At 38.8% G+C, this 12,130-nt stretch overlaps 1 protein-coding gene and 1 non-coding gene across 3 annotated transcripts in view; both read right to left on the minus strand.

The window, feature by feature from the left end:
• The window catches only part of LOC106662027 (NGFI-A-binding protein homolog), an 80,973-nt gene that overhangs the window by 9,361 nt on the left and 59,482 nt on the right, over positions 1-12,130 (minus strand). For both annotated transcript variants that reach the window (XM_014385822.2, XM_014385821.2), the window contains exons 5-6: positions 11,054-11,266; positions 1,265-1,384 (exon numbers count right to left, since the gene is read on the minus strand). In XM_014385822.2, the coding sequence (XP_014241308.1) occupies positions 1,265-1,384; positions 11,054-11,266 (333 nt within the window). The remainder of the gene's footprint in view (positions 1-1,264; positions 1,385-11,053; positions 11,267-12,130) is intronic.
• Positions 1,891-1,962, minus strand: Trnap-cgg. Its single transcript has one exon. It is a non-coding gene; the product is annotated as a tRNA-Pro (tRNA).

Below are 12,130 nucleotides of genomic sequence, written 5' to 3' on the forward strand. Positions count from 1 at the left end.
TTTTCTGTACATTTGTATTTGCGCGTGAAAAATGTTCTTGTTTGCGTGATGGTTTTCGTTTGTTTGTACTTGTGTATTGTGTGTTTATTTATGTATTTTTTTACATATTTTTGTGTTGTTTGTATTTGCATATGTATGTTTTTTATTTTCTTTCGTGTATTTTTTGTTATTGTTTATTTATTGAGTTTAGTTTGTTTGTATACATGCATATATATTTTTATGAATAGGTTTATATTTATTTCATACTAAATCCCTTATATTTAGTGGTCCGATTGACCAAATTACTTCTTTCAATTAATTAATCTGTTTATGTAAGGTTTTGGTTGAAATGAAAAAGTTAGTGTGACGAGCGGGATTCGAACCCACGACATACGGCTTTTATTTCTCATAATTCCATACATTTCTCCACACAAAGATGAAGATGAACGCCCATTTTAATATTATTTTTTCTTTCAAATCGCCACTATTTTTTAACGTTGACCAGTACTGGCGGTTGTCCACAAGTGAATCCCACCGATGATGTGAAGCGTACTTTAGAGGGGACATTTCACGAAAATCTTTCAAACGGTGGACGTTCATGAAATAGCAACACATTACGCAACCGGATGGTAACCGGCTTAATTTGTCAAGTCTGGAACTTCGGGGAGCTTAACAGCGGCGTATCCACTTAATTGTCCATCGGAACGGCCCATTGTCTACTCGGGAACATCAGCGGCGGCATGTGTTTCCACAATGGAGTCATCTGTACATCACGTTAAGGAGTGGACCCGGCCGTCATGCATGCATAATGATTATCAAAACTTGAAAGGGTTATCGAGAACGAATAAAAACTTTGTTGTGGGAGGGGTGGTGAAAGAGAGAGAAAAAAAACTTGTTCTGGTCCGATCTTTAATTTGGGCATCTGCCTATTGAATCAAAAGACGACAATACCCCGCTTTCCATACCACCCCCGAAGGTATGACCTAGATTTTGTTGAGTAAACAGACTTATCTTCAGCCGAGGATCTCTTTTTTTGGCCTCCCCATCCCATTTAATATTTTCAATGAGATATAACGGAACACCGCTAACGTCCTGGCGTAATGACCGTGAAATTGTGAAGGGAAAAGCCAAAAAAAATTATTTAGATTTACTAAGTTTTTTTTTTATTATCTACCTTTTTTCGTGAGGGGCTTTGTAATTTAATTGTAATTTAAAGAATTTCTTTTCTAATCATGCACGGTTTATGAAAAACTTTCGAGTTAGGTCGATTTGAACAAAAACTCACTTCGTGCAGTGTCAAAGGTTTCTCGGGCTTCCTTTTGCAGTCGAATCTTCCGTAAATGGCGGCGAACTTCCTTATTAATTCCATCCTTCTAGGATCGTCTTCCGGCATCGATAGGACTTGCTGAAAAATAAAGAAAAATGTAAACATGAATAAGTTTTAGTTAAATAACAGGCCTTATTCAGGTGAAAAAAGTATCAAACAGGTTTTTATCAGGTCAATGATGTGATAAATAACACAGCACCGTTCAGCAACAAGGTTTAATAATCTATACATTTTGATAATGTAATTATTGGTTATCGGCTAACGATAATTAAATAATTGAAAATCAACTGTGTAAAGTTGGTTTGCCAATTGTTGAACATTTGCCCGACGAAGGTCCGCCTGTGCTCGCTGCGTCCTTAAATCTCACGACTAACTTTTTTAAAAATTAATATTAATTATTTAAAGTGTTGTAAAATTTGTACGCATTATTGTAAGAAGTTTGATTTAGTCTGTTCTAATTTTATAATTTTACTTTAAAAACCAAAAAAAACCCCTGCTGAATTTAAAGCTTATAAACGAATTTAAGAATGTAAAATCATAACGTTTCTTTTGAAAAAAATGTAAAAAATTGAAAAGTAGGTTTTGGGCTCGTCCGGGATTTGAACCCGGGACCTCTCGCACCCGAAGCGAGAATCATACCCCTAGACCAACGAGCCGAACGGGTTGTACTGGCTACAAAAATCATTTTATATCTTTCCATCCTCGATAAATATTATATCCGTACTGTCATCATTATCGTGCTAGATGATATAAAAAATGTTGCGTAAATACGTATTATATTAAAGTTAAGTGCGAATTATGTCGGAATTAAATCGGAGTTATTTTAAAGAATTAATTAAGAAGAGTGATGAGGACAATTTTGTGAAGGATTCAAACAGATGATGAATAAGTGAACTGTTTTATACATTCAAAGTTAAAAACCCAGATTATATTTATTTGCTTATATTTCATAACTCGGCATTAAGTTTTTTTGCCTCACATTGGCCACACCTCAGGTTTCTGGGATTCTTATAAGAACCTACTTATACATATTTGGATTTCGTTCGATTTTTTGTAATTATATAAACTGTTCACAAATGAATAGGAATATTTATATTTATTCTTATACTAACAAGCTTTAAAATCAAACAAATTTTAATCCTCATTTTTAATAAAGCATTTACTTAAGAGCAGTAAACATGAAGATTATTCATTTTGTAAACAAATATCTTTTCTTGTATTTTCTCCTTTTTAATCAAGTTGTATTCTCTTAAACCATGGAAAGACATCTTGAACCAGAAGTTCGCAATATTATTGTGGGAGTCATCGAGGTCACCGGGAAGTGGATAGCGCAGAGGCAGTTGGCGTTTCTCTGAGTATGGCTTCCTGGGCTTATTCCTAGAGACTGGAAGTGCCAATAGGGGTCCTGGTAGTGGATTTCAGTGCATTAAGACGCTAAGGGAGGTCAGAAATATTGGCATTGCTGCAAGACTGAACCCTTTACATAGTGCCCGCCAAAACCTAAATGGAGTGTAAGATGTTTTGGCAAGGCTTTGATCAACAAATACAATTTTGGGAAGTTGGCATCACATCGTAGCCCCTGGCAACAGGCCGCCAACAGCAGCTCAGTAGGATATGGTGCAATGTCTGAGACAATGAGGTACTCTAACGTGCGCACCTGGCACATAGGCCTATCACACGTTTAGTTTCTCAAGTTAGGAGCGACTCACCTCCGTTCTCGGTAGATGGTGTGTACACCATGAGGTTCGGTGTAGAAGCCACCAAATCCATAGACTAATCAAACAGACATACCGACTTCTCCCGCTTGCCCCGTCCAAAGGGGTGGGTCAACATTGTGTACTTAACCGTGTGCCGCGAGGAAAAGATACCCAAAAAGGGCTGAAGCCTGAAATGCATCAACCGGCTACCAACGCGCTCCGTAGAGACGACAACTCTATCTTCCTGAGCGTTGGGGCTCCTCCAGCGTAAGAACTTCCGAATCCGGTCCGGCCACGGTTTCGTTTAAAGAGGAATTTCTAACCACCCCCTAGGGGAACCTGCCTTTGGTAAAGGACGCCCATGCGGGCATCACCGAACAACAGGCTCTAAGTACTCGCCAGGAGCCTCACCACTATGCCACTACGAGTCCATTCCCATGCACCTGGGCTTGTATTTTGAACGATTTTTCGCTGTCCCGTAGTTGAGATGGTTATGCACCATCCCTCGTCTATGCAGACAGGATTTGGTATCCAAGGATAAGTTGCAGCGAGCGCCTAGAAGAAAACACCAATTGGAATGCTGTTATATTTACTGATGAGTCGCGTTTCTGTCTGTAGAGCGAAGGCAGGCACCGAACAGTCTACCGAGAACACGGGATGCGGTCTGGGCTGGGATTTACACTGGAGAACGAACTAAACTCCATATTGTTGGAGGCAACCGCATCGCAGACCGTTATGTCCAAGAAATTATCAAGGAATATATTTTCGATTTTTGGAATTTTGGATTTATGTTTATCAATGTTTACAAAACCTGGGAATTTCCCATCTGCCCCTTCCCACATTGTCTCCAGGCCTCAATCCCATTGAGCACATGTGGGTGCGTTGCAGAGAAGGCTTTTCGATCACCACCCGCAGCCAGATGACCTGCAACAACTGAGAGAGCGTTGCAACATGTATGGAGTCAAATTCCTTATGGAATTAACGTCAACCTTATTAACAGTATGGCTAACAGGTGCATAGAGGTTTTAGCTAACAGAGAACATTATTTTCGGTATTAATTGTTTAAAAAAAATATCGTGTCCAATAAAAAAAAAAGAATTAAAACCTTTTATTTTGTTATTTCAATCGGAAAATGTGGGGCTATTGTGGTTGAAGCGCAGCCTAATGATGGAAGTAAAAAATTCTCTTGGGCCGTGTATTTTAAAGAATCAAGTCTTATTTTGGATTTCTAGTTGGATCGCAGAATAGAATTTACCTTTTTCTCGTTTTGAGTGGTCATACATTTATTTCCACTTTCCTCTGTAAACGTTTTCCAATGAAGGACATGATGAGGCCTAGTAGCCTCCATGTAATACTGCATCCTTTGTCAGTCGATCCACACGGTCTTTGAAGTGGTTCGTACTGTGGCCCTTAACTCTTTTTTTTGTTCCCTTTGTACATATCATATAATAACGTTTTCATTTCGAGAATTAGCGGGTCCAACTTTCCAGATATGCGTCCTATCATTCACAATGATTGTCGGGTTCCTAATCACCGTATTTTGTCTATATATGAGCGCTTCCCTATTGGCCAGACACTCAACTAGGAAGGTGTTTTCATAGCCCGAAGTCTTGGGTGTGCCGCGCTCTATCATCGAAGATGGTCTGCGGTGGTTTAGGACCACCTTCTCTATCGAAGAGAAGGGTGTAGTCGACAGTGATTTACGAAGGCTAGAGACGATGCTTAGGCTTAGGCTCTTACGTCCATGGAACTGTCATTTAACGGCTTAAACCGGTCCATAAAGTAAGGGTGAGTTGTAAAATAGTCATCAGAAGGCTTCGTAAGAACAGTCCTCTACTACTGGAGAGACATCGAGTAGAAAGGCGAAATCAGCATCTCGTTTGGACATTTGAACAATGGGGGGCTGTTCTCTTCATAGGCCAGTTTGGCTTATGGCAAACACATGACCAGGACCGTGTGTAGAGAAGATTTTGCTTCATGTGCCATAAGTGAGTCACAGCCTTTTCAAAGACAATCAATTATGATACGGGTTGGAATGGATCTTATGCACTAAGGTACATTGAGGAAGTTCTTCTGGGAGCTGGGATCCCACGCTCCATTTGTTGGAGAAGTGGTTGGAATGGAGCTTCTGCACTAAGGTACATTGAGGAAGTTCTTCTGGGAGCTGGGATCCCACGCTCCATTTGTTGGGGGGGGGGGTGTAATGGAGCTTCTGCACTAAGATACATTGAGGAAGTTCTTCTGGAAGCTGAGGTCACATCGTTCCATTTTTTGGGGGTGGGGGTGGTGTAATGGATCTTCTGCACTAAGGTACATTGAGGAAGTTCTTCTAAAGAGCTGGAGTCTCATCGCTCCATTTGTTGGGGGACAAATTCGTGTTAATGCATAACTAATTGCATTTAGCTCGATTAGTCATCCATTCTTGGAGGATGTAGGGATTACTTGCACGGTATTAAGAGCAAAACCATGTAATAAATATTTAAATTTTAACCTTTTACTAAATAATTTTCTGGTGAATTTTCTCTCAAACCATAATTAAAACTCATTAATTTTCGATCTCTTTTAATTTGGTTAACTTTAAAATAAGTATGTTGTGATTCATATAACGATAAAAATACATATAGTTTGAAATAAACATCAAAATACGAGTGCCCGGGTTTTTTTGTGCCTTTGGGTGTATTTTCAACACTTTGTAAACATTTTCCTTCATAATTTACGACCAAATATCGTCACGTTATTATAGTATTTAGCAAGTAATAAGGAAGAATCGTAAAAAAAAGCTCCAGGTCGCTACTAGCTTGACAAGTCTCTCTAAAAATAAACTTGTTTTTTCTTCTCTCATAAATTCACAATAACGAGGCTATCATCATAATTTATTAAGTGAACACACGCCACAATTTATACGACATAAAAACCAGAAAAAAAAGCTTGAATCAGATCCTGAACTGGGTCCCAGGGAGCTCAGGAATTGCGGGAAATATACAAGTGGGTGACCTTGAAAGAAAGGACCTCTTGTTCTGCCGACAGGATCTTAATCCAACTTCAACCGATCATGAGCGTTTAATGCCTGAAATCTGGATCGTTGAAAACGACAAACTGTGAGTAAGAGCTGTTTTTTTTTTTTTGAAAGGGTGAATCTTAATCCTGCCAGTTGAGAAAGAATAAACACAAAGATGACAAGACAAGCAAGCACTAGGTGACGAAGATACTCGCGCTAAGCTCTCAAATTTTTTCCGAATTTGCCAAGTCTCTCTCTAAAAAGTCATCTTGTTCTCCTCCATAAGTATACAGTACGATGATCTGCTTTATTTCTGCATAGAGGCAAAACAGGGGAGACGAAACAAACCCGGAAATTCAAAGTCATAGGGTCCATTGGGTACTAACTACTAAGACGTACAGGTATTGAATGGAAAATGCCCGGATGTCCTTTGGAGTAATGAACTTCCCACTCTACTGAGGATGAGGGATCAGTAATAAGAATTAAGACTATTACAGTCATTTTAGAGCAGAAGACAACTTGAAAGCAAAAGGGATGAAGATCTTTCGCCAGCTTCTTTTACAAATGATTTTCCTTTCTACGTGTGTGGTGTTTAGTGACCGTTAGTCGATGATTATTCGGAAATCGTGAGATGCGGTCTGGCGTGATGTAGGTTTCAGAAAAACATTTTCTTTACCGTGCCAACGTTTCGACCTTTATTGAGATCATCTTCAGGGCACAAAGTGTTTGTTTTCTGCGTAATTGTTTCATTCTTGTCATGTATGTTGGACACGCTCAACACGACACGCAAGAATAGCACAATTACGCAGAAAACAAACACTTTGAGCCCTGAAGATGATCTTAACAAAGATCGAAACGTTGGCACGATAAAGAAAATGTTTTCCTTTCTACTATAACATATTATTGGAGGGTGACAATGCTTTATCTTCTACTAAGATCCTAATGAAGATCCTAATGTTAACGGAAAAGAGGAAGTGAACGTCCTAGAATAGAAAGGACCAAACCTCGGGACAAGATCTCCTTTTGTCGACTTATTTGGAACAGAACTATGGGACAATCGAATTTTCATACTATTATCCAACATTCCACACAAAGCGATGGTCATTGTTTTATTTTTGCTTAAGTTAACAAACAATACCATCTATAAAAGACACAGAAATCCGACAAGTCAGATCCTCAAATGGGTCTCAGGTCGTGCAGTAATTGCGGGAAATGAACAAGTCCTTGGAAGGAAAGGACTGTCTAGGCAACTGATAGGATTTTAATCCCTTCGGAAGGATATAATAAGAAAACTGAAGAAAAAGTGAAAAGCACTTAATGCGAACACTCCAAGAATGCCTTTAAAGTTAACAAAAAATCAATAAATATAAGAAGAAGCAGGAAGAAACTGAAAATTCTACATAATATACATCCATTATATTTAGTGGTCTAGTGACCAAATTAGTTCTTTAAATTAATTAATCTTTTTATGTAAGGTTTTGGTCGGAATGAAAAAGTTAGTGTCTCGAGCGGGATTCGAACCAACGACCTTCGGCTCAATACGCCGCTGCTCTAACCACTTGAGCTATCACCATAGAGCCGAAGGTCGTGGGTTCGAATCCCGCTCGTGACACTAACTTTTTCATTTCGACCGAAAACCTTACATAAAATAATATATACAGTTTTCTTGACAGGATACTGCAGACTCAACCTGAAGAACATTGGCAACAACAAATGCTGATTGTGTGGATCCTGCAAAGGGCTGACCAAAACAATAAACCACGAGACATTTGAAAAAAATATGAATTGTAATTCTGTGGAAAAGACAGATTCATATACATAGATAAATAAAGTGTGGTGTACGAACAGACCGGAGAGACAGTAGCTCTTGATTATGGTATGATTATCCCACTGAATTCTACTTTCTGGTACACTTACAGTACACGTACAAAGAACAAACTCTAAAACTTTTTCGGTGAAAATGTACAAAAACACAGAATGGAAAAATGGGAAGAATTAGTTGACAGTCTGACCTTAAGGCAGGCGCCACACTAGAGGCAATGCGACGGAAATTTCCGCCACACCAGCTTACATCCAAAACACACAGCCAGCGACAGACTAAACGGAAATTTCCAGTGTCCGTCGACGGAACGTTCTGCTGGGTTCCGTCTAAACAGATCAAAACAGCGGAAAGTAGATGGGGTGCGCCACACTGACAACGGACAAGCGTAGAACGGAAGAGGTAGGCAGTCGGACTGTACGTGAAGCTGATCTAGGATGGACTTGGACCAATTTATTGTGGAAGTTCTATAGCCATGTTGGAAGAACTTGACAGGATAGGGTCGAAGTTCCCCGTACAGACAGTGTAATTGACCAAGTGTTACCCTTTTCATATTCAATGGATAAATCCTATGTTCTCTCTTCCTCTTCTGCTTCTCTATTGCCTTGTAAATACACAAAATGAAAAGTATTTCATTGTACCGTACATGATCAACTGAGTCACGTTGTCAACTGCATATACCAACTGTCGTTGAAATCATTCCGTTCATTTCCACGGTATATGTGGCTTGTTCAGGTTGGCGGATTTTTCGTCGCGAAATTGTGGCTAGTGTGGCGCCGGCTTAAGAATAAACTCAAACTCACATAACGGGAAATGGCAGAATATTTGAAAAAGTTCTAATTGTCTACCTGCCTGTTCATCTAATAAGGTCGGGGAGAATGGAAATGTTTTATTTGATTGTAACAACCTACATCCGGCAAGGCGTCTTCTCTTGTAGCATGTGGTCAGGCCGTACTCTGGCTTCTGTTATTCTACTATATATAATTATTCTTGGCCTATATTATTCTATTCCAATTAGCACAATAATGCATGAGAAATCACAAAACTAAAATAATATATTAATAACATTAAGTTAAGTTTAATCCTAACTCAAATGATGGTGAATAGACAAAAAATAAGATGACTATTCTACCTACGTACATAGGATGTCAAATGTCATTTAACTTCATAAAACGTTTAAAACCATCACAAAATAGTCTGCGTACATTTAAAATTAAACTAAAAAACTGTCTTTGCACTAATACTCCAAACGTTGTACTAATATTAAATTCACTAATTTCGTGGTCCGCTTGACCAATTAATATATTACAATTAACTAAGGTTTTTAGTTGAGATAAAAAAGTCAATGGCACGAGCGGGATTCGAACCCACGATCTTCGGCTTGATACGCCGTTGCTCTACCATTTGAGCTATCGTGACCTCGATCCACTCGGACACCAACTTCCTATCTCAACACCACCTTAAGAGTTTTCCCTCTTTTTTGCCATTTTTCGTTGTTCTAATAGTTCTTATCATTTACCACTCGCGACAGACCAATCCTGGCTTGAAAATTCAACGTTGAGCAATTTAAAATCCACGAAGTTCACTTCTTCACGTAGATCGAACGAAGGTTCTGCAAAAACGACCCCGAGATCATACCCATCTGATCTGAAGCCCTTGCTCTTCTGGTTAAGTAAGGACTCGCAGCATGGCAAGCCGATTCAGCAGAAGCGGTGAAGGGTGTCCACGCAGAAAGGTTTTTTCTTGACAAATTACATCTACACAACTCCCGTTGTCATAACCATAATTTTACACTAGACAACCTAAGTTCATGGTTTAAACATAACACCTGTAACTACTGCGGTCGTAAAACTCTAGTATTCGGCGGGACATCATCCTATTATACTCCTGTTTTCGATGTACAAGAATTCATTGTAAGGAGAAAATATTTTAGCGGTACTTTCTCCAGGAAAACACAAAACGCACACATTTTGGGGATTTCATGACCATTCACTATTTGGTCTGTTCGAAAATTCAAGCGTAAACTTATATCTCGAATCCTTCAGGATTCACTTCAGAAATCGGTTTAGGGTTTTGTCCAGATACCGGTTGGTTGTTCAGGGTTAACTAGAGACGTGTACCACATGAAAGGGAGTGATCGGTCTGTCGGTTACACTATTTACGATTGAGGTCGACGGTATTGACCGACCGATGATTTTTTCTAGCTAATAAATGCCACGTCCAAAGTAAATATTGGTCGCGTTATCCCTACTGGAGTCGACCGAAATCTGTACTTTTTTTTGGAAACTCATGGTGAAAAGAGGCAATACTATTCTCTCTGAACTTCTTTCCCGTTTTTCCATCAATGTTTACAAATTATGGCCTTCTTATAACTCGATGATTCAAACGCAGGAAAAGAAAGATTAATTAATTATACAGGCAATATCGAACAATCTGAAGCTGTAAAAAGCTGTAGCTCGAAAAAAATTGGTTAATATTTATCAGTAATTTCTTTTACGGTTTATCCTTTCCCTTTTTGAAAGGACAAAAGGAAAAGAAGCTTTATCTGACTTTTGGTTTAGTTCACTTAAACATATACGTTATATTTAGAAGAAAATTCAAATATTGGTTACACAACTCGAAGCTTTCGATATTTTTTAAATGAGCTCTGCGGTATGATGAACCTATAGCTTGGTTTTTCCAGATCATTTTGATTTGACTATCCTATCGGGTTTGATCTGTCAGATGCCGTATCAAATTTGCCTTCTTTCATTTTATTGAGACAACATAACAAACAGACCAATACCGAGATAGCAGAAATTGTGAATATAAGCCAACAATGATCGGAAACAACGAAGCTACAGATTCATCGTTCTTCTCAAGAATAATTCACACAATGCACCTTTTTGTTCGACACTGGGAAAATGTCTCTCAGGCCTGCTTCCGAGTGAAAGTCATACATCACGACAGTGTAAGTTAAAATAAAAATAAAGCCATTCAGTTCGTGGTCCGATTGACCAATTAACATTTTTCAATTAGTTAATATTTATGAAAGGTATTGGTTGAGATGGGAGGTTGGTGTCCGAGAGGATCGAAGTCACGATAGCTCAAGTGGTAGAGTAGCGGCGTATCTACCCGAAGGTCGTGGGTTCGAATCCCGCTCGTGACACTGACTTTTTTAACTCAACCAATACGTTTCATAAATATTAATTAATTAAAATAAAGTTTAATGTAGGTTTTGTCAAAAATTGTACCTCGAGATCCTTGTTCATTTTCTTTTTGGTGGTGATCGATTTAGGCTCGAGCTGAGGGAGGGTGTTGACGAGGTGCTGGGCGGCCTCGGCCAGCTTAGCTACCTGGGGCTCCAGGAGTACCGGGGGCGCTTGCAGAGGTGACCCGGGTGGCCCGGGACTCGGACCGCCGGAACTAGGACCTCCTGGGCTGCCGCTGGGGCAACCACTGTCCACCTAAGAACAAAAAGCAATACATTTTAAGAAACTCCTTGATATCTGGAGTATGATGAATCTGTAATTTGATCGTTTTCGATCGTACTGGTCACTAAGACTAGGCCAAATTAACGAGGGCGTACCAAGGTTGGTGTGTCGGTCCCAACTTTTGTCTTATTTGTTCAATTTTGTGGAAATAGCTAACAGACCAAACCCTGAAGGTGTTCTGGCGTCTGAGATACTAAACAAGTTTGGGCAGGAAGACTAGGATGATCGGAAACTAACAAACTAACATAAAACACTGGTGTCATAAATAAAATCATAATTAAGTTTATAGTGATTATAACACTTTGTAAATAGTGTTGGAATGAGACTATATAACAATTTTTTTTAAACAAAAATCAATTATCAAGTTTTATACCAAGAGTTGACTTTTTATTTGTACTAACTGCAATATATGGAATTTAAATTCTTTCTGTTTGTCAACACGAAACAAATACAGCGTATTTTCAATATTACTTTTTTCTTTTTTTGAAAATTTAATGTTGGGAAAATGGACAGTTAAATCAAACAGGGCAAAGTTGCATTATAAGTCCTTTGTTCTTGACCCCTCTTCCTCATTAGAGAACAGAGAACGTGAAACTATTTATCTCCTCTGTCTCCCTCTCACATTATTATCACGACACTTAAAAAAATGCGCGATTGTGTGTCACTGACACTCTCAACAAGACACACAATAATGACACATCTACACAGAAAACAAACACTTTGAGTGAGTACAAATACTTTGATTGAATATAAAATTTCTATCATTGTAATTGTATAATTTAAACAATGTTTATAAATCCCTGGCCCTGAAGATGATCTCAATAAAGATCGAAACGT

This window comes from Cimex lectularius, unplaced genomic scaffold, assembly GCF_000648675.2.
Source record: "Cimex lectularius strain Harlan isolate CLEC.00 unplaced genomic scaffold, Clec_2.1 scaffold34, whole genome shotgun sequence".
In the NCBI taxonomy this organism is placed as follows: domain Eukaryota; kingdom Metazoa; phylum Arthropoda; class Insecta; order Hemiptera; family Cimicidae; genus Cimex; species Cimex lectularius.